Genomic DNA, 20,210 nt, shown 5'->3' with positions numbered 1-20,210 from the left:
CAAATCACTGAAAGATGACCAGTTCATTCTATGAGTGATGCATACAGTTGCTTGCATCCCCGACCTTGTAATGTGTATCTGATTGAATAATAAGGTCATACCATGACCTTGAAATGCCGCTGGCGATTTGGCGTGCAACATAGCTCACATGGATATTATTTGAAAGACCGCCGGCTACATGTTGTTGATTTCTTGAAGTATGTGGAGGTCACATAGGTCACCTGCCAGTCAGTGACTTGACCTTGAACGGTAGTTAAAAATGCAATGTTGTATCTAGTGAACATAGGTTATTCTAGTGATACATTTTAGCTAAAAATTATCGCTGATAAAAGCGCAGCATGGGAAAAATTCAGGATCTCAAAGGCGCATCCGGCTACATAACTTCGTCACCATCACACGTAAGCTCTGCAATGCATCCTGGCAGCATGGGTTATTTTTTGTTTCGCTGTGCGTTATATGGTGACAAATTAAGAACTTGGGGGGTTGGGTGAGCCAACGGGTACCGGAATGAATTGAATAATAGGTTAGGCAGGGTACAGCGTTCAGGGAAGTCCCCGTTTTGTGTAGCGATGGGGATAAGACGTTTATGGCATGCTGGGCAGACACTTCTCGAAATAACACAAAATACTATTACTTTTCTTTTAAGTCACATTCAGCTTCCTTCACACTGCCTTTGCAGTTGTTAATGCAACATGGTAAATTTTGATATAAATATTCATAAAAACCATCCATAACATATCATGAAAGTGTTGGAAAAGTGAAAACGGGCGGATAACAGGTGGGTAAAAATGATCAGGAATGGGTAGTGGGCGGTAGGGGACGAATAAGGGTCGCTAATAGCAGTGGTACATTCTTCTGTCAGCTTTACGAAGTGTGTCAATGTTTTAATTTCTAACATCTGTGTGGACAGCATCTTATAGTAGCTATAAGATACTGCACACGATACAGCACATCCTGCAATGGATTACGCATAGCGAGCAAACGCAGGAATTTTTGCGTGTATTGGACGTACAATTTCACGTGGTATCTCGCAAGCACCTGCAGCTTAAACACACACAGCATTGATGGCAGTTGCACACACCGAGGACATGGTGACCAATTCAGATGATAACAACTAATGTGCTAGTATCTTACATTCCTTTACCGTTGCTAAGTGTTGGAACGTTCAAAGACCGTATACGATCAGAACACTGCGCAGACGTTTGTCCAATTCCTGTGCCTCTTCCAGTAGCAGTTTTGGGCAGACAACAAAAAAGCACCTTATCTTCTCTTCAAAGTTTTTGTCACAGAACTCCAAGAAGGTGCGAGAGCTTAGTTTTCGGTTTTCCATGGACCAATGCAAACGAGCACGTTTTACTGCTCGCTTGACGAACGTACGGATGCCGTCGCATGCATTTTTGCCATGCCAGGCAGATGCAAATGTCAGTCACATACGAACCCAAAAACTACCTCATGATCAACGATATTTGCTGAGTTAAACCTGTTTTTATACTTGACTGAGCCTCCGGGTAAAAAGTAGTGCGTGCAGTTACTGCAAACCTGGATGCACGTTTCGTGCGTGTACATGCGATACAAAACAAACCAGCAGTTTGAATTGCTGTCACTACCGCTGCGTTGCGTAACAGGAAGTTGGATACCTCACAAAAGCTCTGGTGGTAATTCCTTGCGCAAAGTACAACGTCGCACCAGGGAAGCCATATGGGTGTTTTCGGCACCGCATAAAATGCTCCGAAAAATTCAGGATCAGCACTGCCTCATGGTTGGTACACGCCCGCGAAGCTGCGTGTTCAACTAGGAATGGTCTCTGGCTACAAAGCTGGGGTGTAATTTCGGAACATGGGTTAGTGGGCGGAACCGTGAATAATCATGAAGCCTAGCCCCAAAATTTGCTAAAAACGGGGTTTTCTCCGGATTCGGCCCACTTTTCTCTCAAAAACGGAGGGGGGGGGGGTGGCGCTGGAGTTCAAGCTGGGGGACTGAAGCCCGTGCTCCCCCATCCGAAAAGGGAGCCACACCCCTCCCATAATATGATGACGCGTCAGCTGTGCTATCACGTCAATGAGCGAGAACACGAACTCGTCTACCTGAGAGCAACTTCAGCTTTAACACTGTCCAGCTAATGCAGCTTTCGCTCGCTCATTTGCACCTCAGAGTGAACCCCTGCAGGCTTGCGTCATGCAGCCCCGTCTTTTCATATCGCAAACACTTTTCGTCCCCAGTTAGTACGAGCGGAGCCGCTAATTGCAAGTGCTTGAGCTTTCGCTTCTGGTAATGCATACAAACAGCACCACTACCAGCTAGCACCACTGCCAGCCAGCACCACTGCGGCGACCAGCATGGCTTACTCGTCCACTTTCTGCACAGATCTGGCTGCCGACGCGTTTTCTACCTTTCAAAGTAGAGATAGATACGTTTTCAGCAATATACATTCCCGGCAACTGACCCAGCTGACTGCGGAACGAGCAATTTCTCGCCCGGGTCCCGGTGCATCTGTATCCTAATCACATGCAAGTGTGAAGCCGGTATTAGCCCTTTCCGGCGCCAGATATATTACTGACCCCAGTGCTATGATACCGAAGGCGGTTTTTGCATCTCTTCTTCATCAGTTGTTGTTGGCCTGCTTTACCACGCACTCATTTTTTTCTTCTTAGATGGGCCTTCAAAAGGACACCCACATTGACTAGGCATAAAGTTTCACCCTTGAATGGTACCTAAGATCAAGTCACTGACCGATACACACTTCGACCTCCCACACACTTTGAAATATCTCCACCGTATTTCTTGAGCGACGAACTTTATATGACATCCGTAGCGATTGTGTTGCATGTCATAAGCACCAAAGATACCTATAGGCCCATTCCAAAACCTCACTATTGACCTCGGTAGCACGCCACTATTCTGAGTTATGAAGAAGCCTTATATGATCATGTATGCAAGTGCTGTACATTCTTTTGTGAACAAAAATGTTAAAACTAGAAAAGGCCTTATTAACAACGTCATGACCCCTCCAGCGTCGACGAATATTTGGAAACCCACTCATCTATATTACAAATAATTACAAAGCGATTTTTAGGTTCCTGGTTCACATCGTTCACGAGGTGGAAGTCTCAGAATTTCCGAAATAATTTCGTAAGCTGGACTAAAAAATGGTTGCTATCTACGCAGTGTCTGCTTAGATCTGACCAAAGCAACACAATGCACATCATTTGAAAGCAAATGAACTATGGAAACCATCACTGTTAACAGCTTAAACTTTCCCTCGATGCACACTAGGTTGACATCATGTTTGACGCATGCACCGATCACATCCCTTATTTTGGACTGTCCGGTCACTTGAACCGATGAAGAGACCGGCATCGAAAGGCCAATAAGCGTTTTAACATGCGCCCGGGTGGCCGATTGGATGCCCTTTGCTCGGGTGGGGTTCAGTTTGGCCCACCCTTAGATCTCAGGAACTAAGAGAGCTAGAGACGCAATATTTGCAGGATGTTTTGGCCTGTAGTTAAACTCACCTGTGTATAAGATTAAGGTTACTAGTCCATGACCTTCGAGTCAAATAAGGTCAAACAAGGTCAAGCTCCAGACTGGCGTCCAAAGTGCCCCCATAACCTAGACACCTGTTCTAAAGAAAAGGTAATGACAGTTACCTTATTTGACCTTTTGAAGGACACAGTGACCAAAATCATTCGAAGGTCCTCTGAATTTGCATTTGAATAAACGACAAACATTACACCAAGCAGTATTTTTCTAGAGCATAACGTCGATCTGGGTCATTTCAGGTCAGTGACCTATTATGACCTTAAAGAAGTCCATGGAAGATGCATAAAGCTGTTCCATGTATTAATGAATTCGAAATAAGCGCCAGAAACTGCCCGTTACAGCAAGCCATAGAGCAACAAAACAGGCGGATGTTGACCTTGGTCTGACCTTTATACCTGACCCTAGGTCAATGAAATTTGGTCATCGATTGTTGTGCTGCTTAAAAAAGCATCTCAAAGATATATAGCCCCGTCCAACGCTCCGTTGTTGCATCAGGTTGGACGATTCCCTAGAAATTCACTTCGCTGAATGCAAAACCTGATTGTGGCCTGATGCAGGTCACCAAACGGTCTGCTATTCAATCGTTTACAGCTATGCAACATTTGGCGCGGCCACGCCCCGTCGTTCGCAAACCATTCCAGAGAAACCTCCTTGGGGTCAAATTGACCCCCTCCTGAGCGCTTGCTAAATTTCCTATCACGGTAGGGTAAGGTTAGATGGATAAGTAATTTGGTAGCGCTAATTGGAAACACATTTCTGGACTGCGAAGCTCAAATCCAGCGCTCACCACCACTAGCCGTTTCGGAGGCGATGGCAGCATCGTGTTGAGAGTGACCGGCGACCCGTCGAGGGTGGGCAATGGTGAGGGGTGTCACTGATTAATGCGTTTGAAATGTGCTACTGTTCGACCTACTGCTGCACGTTAAACACTAAACACAACAACATTTGTATCATCAGACAATTTGGCACAAAGCTTCCGTACGTTGCGGCGGTGTCTGAAATCGCGCTTGCAACAAAACAAAATATTAAGTAATTGCTTGGAGTTGATATAATCATTATATCTGATCATTAATCATTGTGGTCAGAGTGGTCATGGGCTCACACCCTGCAATGTGGAGTGGCTCTGAAACAATAGAATTTGTCATGACTGTATGAAAGTGTTCAGATTTGCATAATTCCCATCATCTATGCTGCTTACCCTACCATAGTTGGGACAAATGGAGAACTTCATGTTTGCTAGATATTGATGATATCTAGATATGATGATATCTATAAGATATCAGTGTGAAAATTATATAAAAGATGATAATATGTCTGTTAGTAACAGTGAAAATTTGGTGCAACTGAGCCTGGCCACCGGTGCACGGAAGTGGGAGGTTCAGCACATCATTGTCACTTAGGCATCCAGCACAGCAGGTCAAGTTGTTTTTGCAGATTGGCCTTGAACCCAGCTGTGAGCAGAAAGTATTTGGAATCTGAGAGGTTGTTGGCATATTTTGGGCATGTTTCATATTTCATAATTTCTCACTGATTAATTCTCTTGTCATATTTCATGAAATCAGTCTTGACTGAGTTTTCAGGCTGGAGATTCAAGTGCCTGAATGTTCAGAACATCAAAAAACCTGGAAATTTCAGATGACATCTGGCAGCATCTGATAAGATTAATTGTGACTGATTTTACCATAATAATAATTGTGGCATTAGTTATGCAGCATCAGTATTAAAACTAATTGCTGTTTTTATATCTAGGATTGTCACTTTCAAATGGTTCAGTAGCATGGCTTATTTCCAGGATTATTTTTCTTACTTGGTGTTGGTTATGAATGCTCTACAAGACATCACCATAACATTATTTGTGTTTTATTTGGAAAAGGAGAATAACATTCTTGTAACCCTACTACTCCAACTTGTATGGAGTGTGTTAAGGACATGTTCATGTTGGGAAAAAAATGCATAAGACATGAGAGGGAATGGTAGAAAGCCAGAAAGCCAGAAAGCTTGGCTCTCAGTGCCATTGTGAGAGAGGTAATGCCCTTGAAGCTGCCCAAGTTAATGTTTGTGCTCCTTCCAAAGGGGCTCCCCCCATATGGTGACATTCTATGCCTCCTTGTACTGACATCTCATTGCGTGAAGGCCATATGTACACGATCATCTAAGTTCAATGTCATTGGAGGTCACTGAATGCCCTGAAATAACATGTCACATTTAAGAAACAAGCTGGTATGTTTTGACTTGTATGAGCTTTGCTCCACACACACACATGGATAACTGTGTTAAGCTAAAGGAGAACAAAGCAGTTTTTTGACCACCTATGAGGGCTATGGCACTGTTTCTTCTGTTTTCACTGTAGCACATCTTGTGTGGAATGAGTGTTATGGCCCACCCCATAGTGCAATGCATAGGATGTTGGCACTGGTAAAGCTAGCAAGAGTGAAGACCAGCCCCTGACTGGCATGCCCTTGTGCCTTGCCCCTTCTCTTTTTTCTTATTCTCTGCCTAGCGCTGCTGGTCATAGTCTGCAGAGCACAAAGAGCAAAATACTGCCCCAGATACACATAAAACTCATGATAAGGGTCTACTGTCTCATGCTCTAACAACAAAACCAACACTATGTTTGCTCAGTCATGAATATGCTGAGCAGCAAAATTTGGAGGCCAGCTTTTGGTTTTCTGAATATTTGAAGGCAGCATTTCAGCCATGGTGAAGCAGGAATAATGTATGGTATCCTTAGCTGATTAATTTGTGGTTGGTTTCAGATGAATTTCTCACCCGAGGTTGAGGCTGCCTCTTTGGAGGCTGCCGCAGCCATGCAAGCCCTGATGTCGCCAACACTGCCACCTGCCGAGAGACAGCGGATCTACGAGTTATGCGAGCGCCTAAAGGAGTCGCCATTGGCGCTACAGTGCGGCGTGTATCTGTCCGCCTCGGAGAGACCCGATCTTGTGCGGTATATGGGGCTGCAGCTCCTGGAAACCACTATAACTTTCCACTGGAATGAACTTCCTGTTCAGGACAAAGTATTTCTCAAGGTGAGTAAACTATTGCATATGGATTGACCTATTGGATTGCCAATGATGAGGTGTGTAACACGTCTGCATTGACCATTGCGCGTCTGTGAAACCAGAGGTACGGAATTCGATTACCCGCGTTGCCCGCCCTTCCCGCCAGGGTGACAGGCAGGCGACGCCATATGGCCTCAGCAGCTGAGTGCGTCGTGAAGCCCCCAACCGCACACAAAGACCTATGAGCCAGTCGGGTCTGATTGGACCTCGGACGCAATCTGGAAACCATGCATTGTTTTTTGCTGGCTTAAGTAACATAGTGCTATTTCGAAACCCATCATTTATCTTGATTCATTTCTGCTATTGCTTCGATGAAGGCATGTTGCCGAGATATCAACCCATGTATATCTCCATTCTCCTGGTTTTTCTTCGAGGTGTGAGGCTATTACTACTGTCTTATCTATGTGAATAACGGCATCAAGATGCGAAAGGTTGTCTAAAATAGCACAGAAAAGCTTTCGGCACTGGGCCATCCTCGAGTCAGATGAACAACTACGCTTACAACTTGACAACATAACTGAATTGGCACGGCTGGCGTGGACGGTTACGTTCTTTATGTGTTCGCATATTTACAGTAAGGCCAGGAAGGCGAAGGTATAAGGCAGGGAGGTAACTTTGGAGCAAGGCTCGAGGATGATCCAGGGCCAGATGCTCATCTCAGGTTTTTTTTTAAGATAAAGTTTGGTATCGGGGGACCGTGGTTTTTCATAACCCGGCCATGCGTGCTGGCTTAAGATTTCAAAACGTAGCGTAAGATCAGGCGGGTGCCTAACGTAGGTCGTTGAAAGATGATGCTTTTAGATCATATCGTGCATCTTGCAACAGGCGGCAGACGTCCAGCCAACTCGTTCAGACGCAACTTCGCTGCACGCACCAGACTCGAGACCCATGACCGCGTGCGTTCGATTGACACCCAATCCCAGCTAAGGCGGTGACATTCACGGCCGCGAGGGGAAACACTGACGTGTTTGGCGGGTCCTGACTGCGTGGCACACTGCACTGTTCAGTATAATGCGGGCAACAGACGGGCGGTAGCTTTCCCATAATTATGGCCGTGCTGTTTGGTGCCGGAGTCGATTTTAATGTCAGAATCTACATCTAACGATAATTGTGATTCCCACGGCCCCTGAACAGGCAATTCATGCGATGGAATCTGTTTTTAAGAGGCATGCGTATTAAAAAGAAGTGCAGTCACACATGGTATACAAGTACCAGATGTTTAGCAGGAAAGATAACTCACTTTAAGTTGCCGACTTTCCGGATAAATACTACTGAAACTTTTAAACGATAAGTTAGTGAGCCTGTATGCGTGGTTAACGCTCACAGTGGGCGAACCTGGCCAGTCACCGACGGTGTCATGAGATGCTTTTGTTGGGCACTAATGGGCACACGGGCGCGCTTCTATAAGTTCTGATATCCTACATCCTCGCGCTAAAGCCCGTTCTGAACTCGCTCGCCTCCCACCAAACAGGGTGGCCAGGTGTTTACGGCACTAGTCCGCCCGTGCTCTGCATCGCAGTGACGTCATTCACACCAGCGTGGCGTTCGCCGGCGTCTGTCGGATCCTGCTGTCCGCTGACGTGCCGGCTGCGTCGGCAGGACTACTGCCTGCAGCTGATGACGTCTGTGACGGCCGCGGCGCCGGCCCACATGCGCGACGCCCTCTGCCGGCCGCTGGTGGAGATGGTGAAGCGCGAGTGGCCGCAGCAGTACGCCGAGTTTGTGCCGGACATGAGCCGGCTGGCGGCGCGCGGCCCGCTTCACACCGAGCTCGTGCTGCGCGTCTTCCTGCGCCTGGCCGAGGACGTGGCCACGTTCCAGGTGAGGTGGCACACCGGCCGACCGGCGGCGACGGCGCGGGCGTGCTCGGACCGTCTGTCCAGCTCGTGAGGAGGCGGGGCCTGGCACGTGGCGCTCGTGTGACCACGCCGACTTGTTGGGCCGTGTCTCGGCAGACCCCAGCCGTCCAGCGATCGGGTGGGTCGTGGAGGCGACAAGCAGGCTATCTCCCGAGATGTTAGAGCCGTGCTCCCGCCAGGCAACGCATGACCGCCCCGCTGCGGCCCGCCGCAGACGCTGGAGGCGCCGACGCGGCGGCGCGACATCTACCGCGGCCTGGTGGCCAGCATGGACGCCGTGTTCGGCCTGCTGACGGGCACGCTGACCTCGTGCGCGGCCGCACCCGACGGCGGGGACGAGGCGCTGGCCCAGGTCTGCCTCGCCACGCTCGCCTGCTACCTGGAGTGGGCGGCCGTGCAGCACGTGATGGGTGACGCGCTGCTGCTGCTGCTGCTGCCGCTGCTGCGCCGGCCCCGCCTGCAGCAGACGGCTGCCGAGTGCCTGACTGTGGTGAGTGTCCATTGTCTGTGGATGTGGAGGGTCGAGCTGGTGCCCAACGCCAGCTCATCTTTGGTGTGGACCCTGGCAGGGAAGAGGGGACGTCAACACTGGTGGGTGGTCACCCTTCGGTGGCCTCAGCGCTGCAGGAGTGGCCCGGACTGCTGATGCGCCCTCAGGGGTGGCGATTGTAATGAGAAAGTGTGTTCGGGCAGGTCTTTGTTGTGTGTATGCCGTTAATATTTGGTATACGTCGGACGATTTTAATTATTTTGGTACCATTCCTGGTGGGTGTGCGTTGGTTACATATGTGCTCGATTGAGAGCTCTTCGAAGAAATGCTATACTTCGCCCAAAAGGCATGTGTACACCCTAGCGGGTGTGAGCGAGTGAGCGTGGCGGTATTTAGCTCCTCGATATTTAGGTCCTCGCTGCCGATATTTAGCTCGTCCACGGTGCGCCGCTGCCGCGCCGCGCGGTCGGCCCGCGTGGCCTGCTCTGACGCGCCGCCCGCGCCCGTTCCAGCTGTTCAGCCGGCACGGTCGGGCCGAGGACCGCGAGCCGCTGCTGGTTGTGTTCCGGCCCAGCGTGGTGGCGCTGCTGGACGAGCAGGTGGCCTGGTGCTGCGACCAGCCGCCGTCTGACGCCCTGCTGGCCACGCTGCGCCTGCTGGCCCAGGCGCTGGCGGGCGCCGTGTCGCAGCTGACCTACTGCTGGGGTCGGCCTGAGCTGACGGCCGGCGAGCCGGACGGGCTGGCCGCCTTCCTGCAGCTGCTGCTGCGGCTCAGCCGGCACCCCAGCTGGGCCGTGGCCGACCTGCTGCTGCCCGCCTGGACGCAGCTGCTGCGTCACGCGCAGGCCGGCCGGTCGGCGCCGCTGTTGGCTGCAGCACCGGCGCTGTTCCAGTGCCTGCAGCGGCGCGCGCGTCGACCGGTTGACCCGGCCGCCGACGCCTGGCGCCAGCTCGAGCTGGGCGCCGACGACGAGGCGGCGTCGGCCGGCCGCGCGCGACCCGAGCTGACCGAGGCGCTGCGCGCGCTGGCCGCCGCCGCACCGGACCAGACGTTCCAGCAGCTGGCAGAGGCGGTGACGGCGCTGGTGGCGGCGCCGCTGCCGACGGACGCCGGCGGCCGACTGGACCGACAGTCGGCGCCGCTGCGCGACTGGGAGACGGCCGTCTACCTGACGGAGCAAGTGGCGCCGCGCGCCGCGTTGTTACCCGAGCAGACGGAGCGTGCGGCGGCGCTGTTCGTCGTCTGCCTGCAGCGGCGCACCGCCGACCCGGAGGTGCTGTCGCTGCTCGTCTCGCTGCTCTCGACGCTGTCCGTGCTGCTGCCGCGCCGGCCGCAGCTGACCGCGCCGCTGCTGGAGCGCCTGTTCGAGGCGGTGACGTTCGAGCCGCCGGCGCCGCAGCAGGCCGACGCCGCCTCGCGCGAGCTGCGCCGGCACGGCTGCAACGCGCTCCTGTCGCTGGCTACGCGGCAGCCGGCGGCGCTGGCCGCCCAGTGGCCGGCGCTGGTGGCTCGTGTGCAGGCGCTGCTGGCCGAGCCGGGTCGTCTGGGTGCGCAGGAAGGCGTCACGCTGGCCGAGCTGCTGGTGTTGGTACACGCCCGGCTCGGTGACTACCACCAGCAGCAGGAGCTGGTGGGCCGGCTGCTGGCGCCGCACCTGGATACGTGGAAGCAGCTGTCGGCTCTGTGTCGGAGCCCGGGCGCCCTGATGTCGGCGGTGGGACTGGACGCGCCGCCGCCGCCGTCGCCGCCGGTCGCCGAGACGGCCGCCGACGCCGAGCGGCACCGCACGCGCTCCCAGCTGACGCTGCTGGTCAACCTGCTGAGCGGTCTGCTGCTGCGCTGCCGGCTGCCCGACGACCCCGACCGGCTGCGCGACGGCGGCTTCCTGGACCCGGCGTCGGGCGCGCCGCGCAGCCCGTGCGCGCCGCACGTGCTGCCGCAGCTGCCGCTCGTCTTCCAGCTGCTGCGCTCGCTGGCGGCGCTGGACGCGCCCGAGCTGCGCGCGCGCCTGCACCCGGCGCTGGCGGCGGCGCTGGAGCTGTCGGCGGCGCGGCGGCTGGCGCTGCTGTCGGCGTCATCCGAGCGGACGGCGGACGCCAGCGACGGACGCCGGCCGCCGCTTGAGCGCATGCAGGGCTTCATCAGCCACCTGTACGAGATGGCACACACGCTGCTGGTGAACGCGTGCACGGCGCTCGGCCACCAGTTGTTCACGTTGCCACGGCTCGGCGACTTTATCACGGGCAGCGTGCTGCACAACCTCGAACACCTCTCCGACCATCGGATGCGCGTGCAGGTAAGAGCCGGCGACTTTATCACGGGCAGTGTGCTGCACAACCTTGAACACCTCTCCGACCATCGGATGCGCGTGCAGGTGAGAGCCGGCGACTTTATCACGGGCAGCGTGCTGCACAGTCTTGAACACCTCTCCGACCATCGGACGCGCGTGCAGGTGAGAGCCGGCGACTTTATCACGGGCAGCGTGCTGCACAGTCTTGAACACCTCTCCGACCATCGGACGCGCGTGCAGGTGAGAGCCGGCGACCGCGTCGACCAGTTTGCCACTAGGACCGGGGATGGGAAGGGTTGGACAGGTTGATGTGACGGGCAGGAGCGTCGTAAATGGGCTGGGCTAGCAGGCAGAGGTGTGATGCTTGCAGCGTAAGATCGGTCGTTCGGTTGAGTCCACTAAGAGCCATAAATAGTGTTTCAAAGATATTTACTCTTAGGATTTTTTGTTACGTGTTTTACGCTAATGGGACGTTTTATTGTTAGTGTTAAAATGGTAGGCCTCTTCCGGGTTGCTGTTTTGCAGGCTGTCACAGGTACCCTCTGCAACCAGTAATTTGTCTAAACGTTTGCGTGATAAATGCTGCAAAAGCTTGAAGCACTCTGTTTAACCCCCCCCCCCCCAAAAAAAAAAAAACAGGAAAACAAAACAAAACAAAACGAACCAGACGCTTTTATCCCTCGCTTTCAACGAAACCTTGTACGATGGCTTTGATTTCTGTCCTGTGGTTTTTAAACAAGGCGACTCTCTTCGAAACGCGTTTGGCTTAGGGAACGGGAGTATCACGTGGTACATGGTGACGCACTGCTTCACACTTCAACCAATACGCTTCTCGGTGACAGGCCCATGCCGCCCGCTAGGCCAGTCACAAACGTTCGTTTATTTGCACCAGTAGAGGTGCCACGGTGTTTGTCATGACAACTGTGGCCGTGACTGCAGGGAAGAAGTGCAGTTCTGCTACAAAGCGTTGTTAGCGTAACTTGGACTAGAAAATGATAAACATTGCTAGCCCTATGTTGTGTTACCGTGCCGTAGTAGCACCACCCAGTGCTATCATTAGACGCGAATAGTCCCGAGGTTTTAGTAGAATATGTTTTGGAAGTATGCCCCAAAGGTGGGGCATTCCATTCAAACGGGTCCGAACATTAACATTTAATCCCAAACCACCTAGCTACATCACTTTTTCTAAACGAGAAAACGGAACCTACAAGAACTGCTTTCGATGTGCATGGCACGTGATGATGCAGAAAAGTTAACAAGCTTCTATTCGTGCGTGTCTTTGGGAAAAGCCTGAACCTGACCAATATGTGTTTTTGGGCTGTAGATGCCTGCAATATCTCTATGCGAATGCAGGTTTTCATCTCGGTGATGAGCACATGGGTTTATTGAGCTATGCTGATGGTTAGTGCGCTGTGTTTTTGTTGAACCTCAGTTTAGAAGATGCGTTTCCGAGTTGCCATTCCAATCCAACTATACCATGCATCGTGTTCGGGGCTGTCGATCTTATTTAGATAGGGCTTTTGCTTTGTACCTGGTTTTCAAGCATGATCTTGTCCCTCATCGCTGCTGACCCTTCCTTGCTACCCGGTAGATCTCCCATCTTTGGCCGCTCGTGATCCAGCGGTGTTCCCTACCGATCATGCCCCCCCCCCTGCTCGGGCAGCTGTGCGACCTCTGGCGGACCCTGATCCGGTGGTGTTCCCTGCTGACCCTGCGCCCCTGTCCGGGCGGCCGCACGGCCTTTGACTGTCCCTGATCCGGCGGTGTCCCCTGCTGACCTTGCGCCCCTGTTCAGGCAGCTGCGCGACCTTTGAATGCCCCTGATCGGCCGGTGTCCCCTGCTGACCCTGCGCCCCTGTTCTGGCAGCTGCGCGGCCTCTGGCGGGCCCTGATCGGCCGGTGTCCGGCGGAGCTGCACGGCCCGCTGCTGCACCCGCTGCTGGCCTCGCTGATGACCCACCTGGCAGAGCGGCTGGACGTGCGCTGGACACAGCTGCAGCGGCTCGAGCTTGACGCGCAGACGGAGAGTGAGCGGGACGACGACGAAGACACAGAGGTCAGTGGCGTACCGCGCAGGCGTACAGCGAACGGGACGGCGACGAGGACACAGAGGTGAGCGGCGCACCACGCAGATGGACAGCGAACGGGACGGCGACGAGGACACAGAGGTGAGCGGCGTACCACGTAGGCGGACAGCGAACGGGACGGCGACGAGGACACAGGTGAGCGGCGTACCACGTAGGCGGACAGCGAGTGGAACGACGGCGAAGACACAGAGGTGAGCGGCGCGCCACGTCAGCCGCTGGCAGTGATACAGGTGTGTGGCCACCCGCTAGATGTCGCCAATTGGCCGCTTGGGACTTCTCAAAGCTTTAGTCCAGAGCTTTTTGAATAAAAGGATTTCTGGGATCAAAGCTCACGCTAAGAAGTACATGCGTGAGCCCTGCTCTTTATCATCCGATTGTCAAATTCCGGGTTAGGGGTATAGTTGGCGGCGAAAGTTTCACGTGCTGCAATGCTCGGCACGATCCATCCTGTCCTCTGACGCCACCTGACTTTCACTGCGGCCGCTGCCACCTGCCGCGCATCATACTTGTCGAATACAGTTGTGATACGATATTACAAATGAAAAGCTCTGAGGGACAACGTGTGTGCGCATTGGCCTTACAGGTTACCGAGTGCCCCAGTCGATGTGTGTTTGAAATATGTCATGACACGGTGAACCGCAGGTGACAAACGGATCGATAACAGCATGCGTCTACGATAGCCTTGGTGCACAACTGCGGCAACACGCATGCGCAATCCATTGACAACAGTGGCAATGGATGTGAACCCCCTTCGCTCTTGATTATGATACAGACGCTCGTATCTGGCTAAAACATCATGACACATCTGGTGTACACTACTAAAGCGTGTGGTCGTATCGAAATGTCAGACGAAATCCTGGAAACTGATACATGAGGCGAAGAAGAGGGCTAGCCCGTCAGCTGACCCCGTGTCTGCCCCGTCAGGCGGTGGCGGCTGAGCAGCTGCTGCGCCAGCTGACCCTGTGTGATGTCTGCCCCGTCAGGCGGTGGTGGCTGAGCAGCTGTCCCGTCAGCTGACTACGTATAATGTCTGCCCCGTCAGGCGGTGGCGGCTGAGCAGCTGCTGCGCCAGCTGACCCTGTGTGATGTCTGCCCCGTCAGGCGGTGGCGACTGAGCAGCTGCTGCGCCAGCTGACCCTGTGTGATGTCTGCCCCGTCAGGCGGTGGTGGCTGAGCAGCTGGCCCATCAGCTGACCCTGTGTGATGTCTGCCCCGTCAGGCGGTGGCGACTGAGCAGCTGCTGCGCCAGGTGACCCTGTGTGATGTCTGCCCCGTCAGGCGGTGGTGGCTGAGCAGCTGGCCCATCAGCTGACCCCGTGTGATGTCTGCCCCGTCAGGCGGTGGTGGCTGAGCAGCTGCTGCGCCAGCTGACCCTGTGTGATGTCTGCCCCGTCAGGCGGTGGCGACTGAGCAGCTGCTGCGCCAGCTGACCCTGTGTGATGTCTGCCCCGTCAGGCGGTGGTGGCTGAGCAGCTGCTGCGCCAGCTGACCCTGTGTGATGTCTGCCCCGTCAGGCGGTGGTGGCTGAGCAGCTGCTGCGCCAGCTGACCCTGTGTGATGTCTGCCCCGTCAGGCGGTGGTGGCTGAGCAGCTGCTGCGCCAGCTGACTCGGGAGACGGCGCAGCTGGCTGCCGTCCTGCTGACCTCGGCCGCCGGCGTCGCGTCGGCCGTCGAAGACGACGCCATGGAGGAGGGCGTGCTGCCGGCGGTGCAGCAGCCAACCAAGACGGCTGTGACGGCGCAGGGTCTGGCGGCACTGCGCAACCCCAGTCTGGCCCGGCCGCTGCTCACCATCGTCTTCAGGTGAGCCCCGGCCCGGCTGTCGCGAACACGGAGCGAAAAGGATGAACAGCTGTCCGCGTCATCGTCGTGGTTTGAGTCGAGCGTTCTGCAGCTGACATTAGGAACCTTGGTCTTCCGTGTTTGTGTCCAGTGTTGTATTCACAATATGTCATCATGATCATGTGAAGTTGAGTAAGCGTTTATTTTGCTATTTGGCTGATTTTTGGCGCTTCATGAGAACAAAGCCAGTGGAATGAGGGCTTCGTGCCGCTCCTGACAGGCTCATATTTACGTATCATTACCTACTTTACCTTCCATACAATATTACTAACGGACTGGGCATTCCTATTTTGCCAGTCATGCCATGCACTCTTCGCCGTGACGAGCTATCTGAATGTCACAATAGGTGTAAATCACAGGACCCAAATGCCGTAGCGTTAGACTGAGCCGGTACCCGGCGCCGGCCCGTTCCTGCGGCGCTGCGCCGAGCCGCTCGGTAGTGTCTGACCAGACTGGCTGGTCTGTCGACCAGGGCGATCGGCTGGGGCGACTCGGTGGCCGCGCTGAAGGCCACGGAGCTGTCGCCGCTGGTGGTGCGCGCTCTGGTGGAGGCCCAGCTGGTGGACGATGGCGCCGCCAGGTTAGTCATTGGCTTAGACCGTGCAGGTGGAGCCCGGCGGCGCCTGCAGGCGGCGGAGATGGTGCGGCCCAGTGTCTACGGGTGGCACGGGCGGTGCTGGGTGGTAGCCACCAACCTGTGCTGCTAAGCCCCATTGAGTCGGCGGGAGGTGTGTGACCGACGGCGGCTTGTCTAGCCCGGATCGGCTGTGAGGTGCACTCGTGCGGATCTTGTCAGCCGACGCCGATCGTGGAGGCGTCACGGCGTCACGTGCCAGACCCGCCGGTCCGCGGTCTCAGCCGGCCGACCATTCTGCGCACCGTCAGGGAGCCGTGCTGACGACGCCGCGGGTGTGGGTTTCAGCCAGCTGCTGTACTGGCTGCTGCACGGTCTGGAGGTACAGGGACACCACCAGGCCAACCTCACCAGCCTGGTGTCGGCCATCACGGCCGCCTACGTGTGCTTGCGGCCGGGCCACGCCTCCGCCGTGGACCAGGTACGCCGAGACGGTGGCGGGGTGCGGGGCACACCGCATCGCTGGCGCCGTCCGCCGATCTTGGAGACCAAGTGTCGTGCCTTATTGACGTCTTATCCCCCTCTCCATAGACGAGTTTTCCATACGCATTTCAGTCATGATTTTAGCAGGGTCTGGGAGAAGTGTGCAACCAAGTAGCCAACTTGACGTCTGGACTATGGAGACATTCGGACACACGGGGACACGCTCATCTCGATGAGACATGCAGCGAGGATGCGAGGAGGATCGGATTGCTTGACTAGTGGTGGGGGAGGTCCTCGGGGGAACAGGAATTGGACCCGCGGGGCCGGCCCTCTCACGACGCCGGAGGCTGCAGGTCAGGCTCGTCGGACATGGCCACGTCGTGCGGGGTCACTGTTGTGTCCCCGGCGCGAGCGTCCCAGGCCCTGTTACACACCTCTTTATGAGCCCACCTCATACCGGACCGGTTTGCCGCGCGGCACCGAGCCGTACCTCTCCGCTTCTCCAAGTGCAGCCGGGCTGGGCAAGAGGAGCCTGTCTCCTTTTGACAGCGCATGCAGTTGATGCCGAGCAACCCGCCGCACGGTCGTCCAAACGCACGCGACGACGCGTTCCTGAACATTAGAAGAGTTCTTATGAAGTACGTACCATTATGGGACTCGTAAGCAAAAAAGAAAGAAGCAAGCATTTGTGTTGATGAAGAGTATCTATATCAAAGCACAACGGTACCGAGATCATGCGGATGGAAGGCAATAGAAGCGATCCGTGATGACTAGTGCTAAGCGTGTCGGAGATCAACGACACGGTCCGAATAATGTGGGTAATCAGCGTCTTCTCACGACCAGAAGCGTACCATACATGCGTACATAAAGCATGCGTGCATTTATCCATCCATCCATCCATCCATCCATGCATACATACATAATGCATACATGCATACATATATACATACATACGTACATACATAAACGCATGCGTACCTTTATCCATCCATCCATCCATCCATACATCCATACATAATGCATACATGCGTACATACATACATAATAAATACATACACACGTACATACATACATACATACATACATACATACATACATACATACATAATGCATACATACACACATACATACATACATTCATGCATTCATTCATTCATTCATTCATTCATTCATTCATACACGCATACATACATACATACACGCATGTATAACGGTGTATGTCGCGATACTACATTTTCATAATATACAAGCAATACCACAAGTGCGTCGGCCCAAACCATGTGGCCCCGCCTCCGCAATCGTCGGCTTGGAGGTTGCCCGAGTAGCCAAATCGGCCCTCTGCCTTTCCCGGGCGGCCAGATGGAAGCGGGATGGATTGCTCGCCAGCGGTGTCTCTCGGCCCGGCGACGGCGGTCCACGGCGGCCACTCTCGCATGGGAGCGGCGACTCTGCCTCGCCCGGCTCTGGTGCGCCGGCGGGACGCCTGCAGCGGCGCGTCGGAGGGTGCCGCAACCAGCGGCGGCCGCTCTTGTTTGGAGCCCACTGCTAGCGAAGGAGGCGTTACGATGTGGCACTGTTTGTTGTAGGGCTAGATGGTGGTCTTCTGCTAGTGTCGCTCTTCACGACTGATGGCTGAATGCTTGACGGTGAACGGCGTATCGTGCTTTCAGGTGATTAGCCAAATACCAGAGGTGAACGCCGAAATGGTTGAAAAGCTACAAGAGAAGGTTTTCAACATCCCGAAGATCTCAAAAAGTGATAAACTCAAGAAAGAAGAGATCAGGAGGCTAATCAAGCCGGTAAGTATGGGCGGATGTACGGGTAAGACTGGCGACAAGTCGAGCAATTTTTGTAGCGACTTTTGGGGACGATTTTGGCGCCCGGCTTATTTTTACAACGGCGCTGTGGTAGTCATGAGCTGTTGTTCTAAAGCGTCTGTTTGTTGTTGCGTTCATGCTGCGGGGGCGAACTGTTTCGCGTGTAATTCTTGGTGGTGGTGTCACAAAATGACCGTTGTGATCGACGCACCTTGTCTTCCCTCCCCGTCCCCAATGCGTGGTGCCACGGCGTTCGGCGTCACGCTGCCTTGCTTGTGTCGCTGTTGACGGTGCCGCCTCGTGCGCCGTGCCAGCTGTGGCGGGACATGACCGGCTGCTCTCCGCTGCCTCTGTCCGTCAGCTGGTCAGTCGCAGCATGAGCCAGCTGTTCCAGAAGAAGGCCTCGATCCGTGACCTGGTGCCGATGGGTCGAGAGACGCGGCCACCACGGCTGCCCCAGCCCGACGTCGTATCGCTGGCCGACTTGTTCGGCGACACGTGAGCCACCGGCCCGTGCCTGGCGCGCGGCACCAGTCGCGTCGGCCCGGCACCGAGGCGACGCCTGATGGCGGCGCGGCCAGGTCGTCCCGCTGATGCGGCTCCAGCGGCGGCTCCCGGCAGACGCAGCGGAAGCAGGGGCGAAATCCGCAGAGTCGTTGCCCTCGTGCGGTCCGACCTCAGGGCGTAGAGGGCGCCAGGCTGCGAGACGTCACGCGCTGCCCCACCCACCGAGCCCTGAGCCGCGTGCCGATGTTCTGGGAGGCGCAGCTGGGCGGCTGCCGGCCCGCTCCGGCGGGCCCTGTCGCGCGCTGCCCCACCCGCTGAGTCCTGAGCCGCGCGCCGATGTTCTGGGAGGCGCAGCTGGGCGGCTGCCTGCTCGCTCCGGCGGGCCCTGTCGCGCGCTGCCCCACCCACCGAGTCGTGAGCCGCGTGCCGATGTTCTGGGAGGCGCAGCTGGGCGGCTGCCGGCCCGCTCCGGCGGGCCCTGTCGCGCGCCGCACCACCCGTGTTCAAACACGACCTGCTGTCCTCGTGCTGCCAAATGGTCAAAGCAGGGGGCAGCGGAGCCTTGTCTGACTCTGGAAAGGGTCGATGCTGTGCCTCCGTCTCCCTCTTTATGTGCAACTCCTTTCAATCTCCCCATTTCTTTCCGCGTTGTCTGTCATCTTCCTCTCGCTGTCTTAAAGGATTGGACGTGCGGAAAATGATCCGGAGCTAAACGCATGGGAATTATAGAGTGTTTCCCCGGTTCATTTTGGTGTCTTCCTCGTTGTCAAAGTCTAGTATTAATGATGTGATAATTCTGTAAAATATCGCCCTTAGCCTGACCTTAAAGGGAGGCGAGCACGTGGTAGAGGCTCTTTTACTACAGCGGTTTTTTAGTTGATAGCTTTGTGGCAGAGGACAAAGCGCAACATCATCAATATTGGGTTTCTTCGTGGCTCAGTGAGTTGAAAAGCTGTTATTGCGAGGCATATTTATCGTCCCGCTGACCAGTAGACGACAAAACAGGTGAGACTCAGCCCTATTCATTTTCATGTTTCGCGTCCACCCTTCCGCGAACCGTTTCGCTGGTTTCTCGCCTTCCCACCTCCGTGTCTCGTTACGCCCCATCCCATCCCACTCCTACCTTCTCTCTGGTACATCCCATGATTGTCCACCCCCGTTACCTGTCGATCTCTAAACATTCCTCCTTCACTGGCCAGATAGTTATCTCTGGTCGTAATCACGCTGTGATACGGCTTGTTTCTTCAGCCTGTAATGGTACATGTGCTGCCTTCCCCGCATGCCTTTCGTTTTTTAGCGTAATAAACATTGTTCCTGACGGGATGTGTGTGCGCCTGGCGTACGATTCTAGAACAAATGTTCGTATGCCAGAGTTTCGTAGGGTTACGCTCCCTCGATAAACATACAAGACAACCTGAGCGGAATGCCTACACTCTTCTGACCTTTCACAAATTATACACATTTATAACGTCATTGAAGGTTTATGACCTACGTTGACATTTTTGACCTTTTCAAACTGGGAACCGTTCAATTGTTGAAACTGGACGCCAGGGATAATTTGTGTCCTTTAATGCCGGTTCTCAGTGTAGCCCGATTGCAATCGGCGTTATTCCGAGGACGCGTCATTTGACTTTGCGTGGCACGAAAACGTAGTTACG

The 20,210-nt window shown here is 54.6% G+C and overlaps 1 protein-coding gene across 1 annotated transcript; it reads left to right on the top strand.

The window, feature by feature from the left end:
• Positions 1–4,344: 4,344 nt before the first annotated feature.
• LOC119108195 (exportin-5) lies at positions 4,345–18,868 on the top strand. The gene is made up of 14 exons (XM_037231771.1): positions 4,345–4,401; positions 6,297–6,569; positions 8,202–8,423; positions 8,676–8,951; positions 9,464–9,685; positions 10,205–10,264; positions 10,472–10,534; positions 11,021–11,248; positions 13,110–13,298; positions 14,903–15,132; positions 15,644–15,751; positions 16,094–16,226; positions 17,899–18,027; positions 18,407–18,868. Exons 2-14 carry the CDS (start codon positions 6,360–6,362, stop codon positions 18,545–18,547), a joined length of 2,211 nt encoding a protein of 736 aa, XP_037087666.1. The 5' UTR covers positions 4,345–4,401; positions 6,297–6,359; the 3' UTR covers positions 18,548–18,868.
• Positions 18,869–20,210: the final 1,342 nt, after the last annotated feature.

Source organism: Pollicipes pollicipes, unplaced genomic scaffold (genome assembly GCF_011947565.3).
Source record: "Pollicipes pollicipes isolate AB1234 unplaced genomic scaffold, Ppol_2.1 Scaffold_6686;HRSCAF=7923_pilon_pilon_pilon, whole genome shotgun sequence".
Taxonomy (NCBI): domain Eukaryota; kingdom Metazoa; phylum Arthropoda; class Thecostraca; order Pollicipedomorpha; family Pollicipedidae; genus Pollicipes; species Pollicipes pollicipes.
This window is presented reverse-complemented; position numbering and strand designations above follow the sequence as displayed.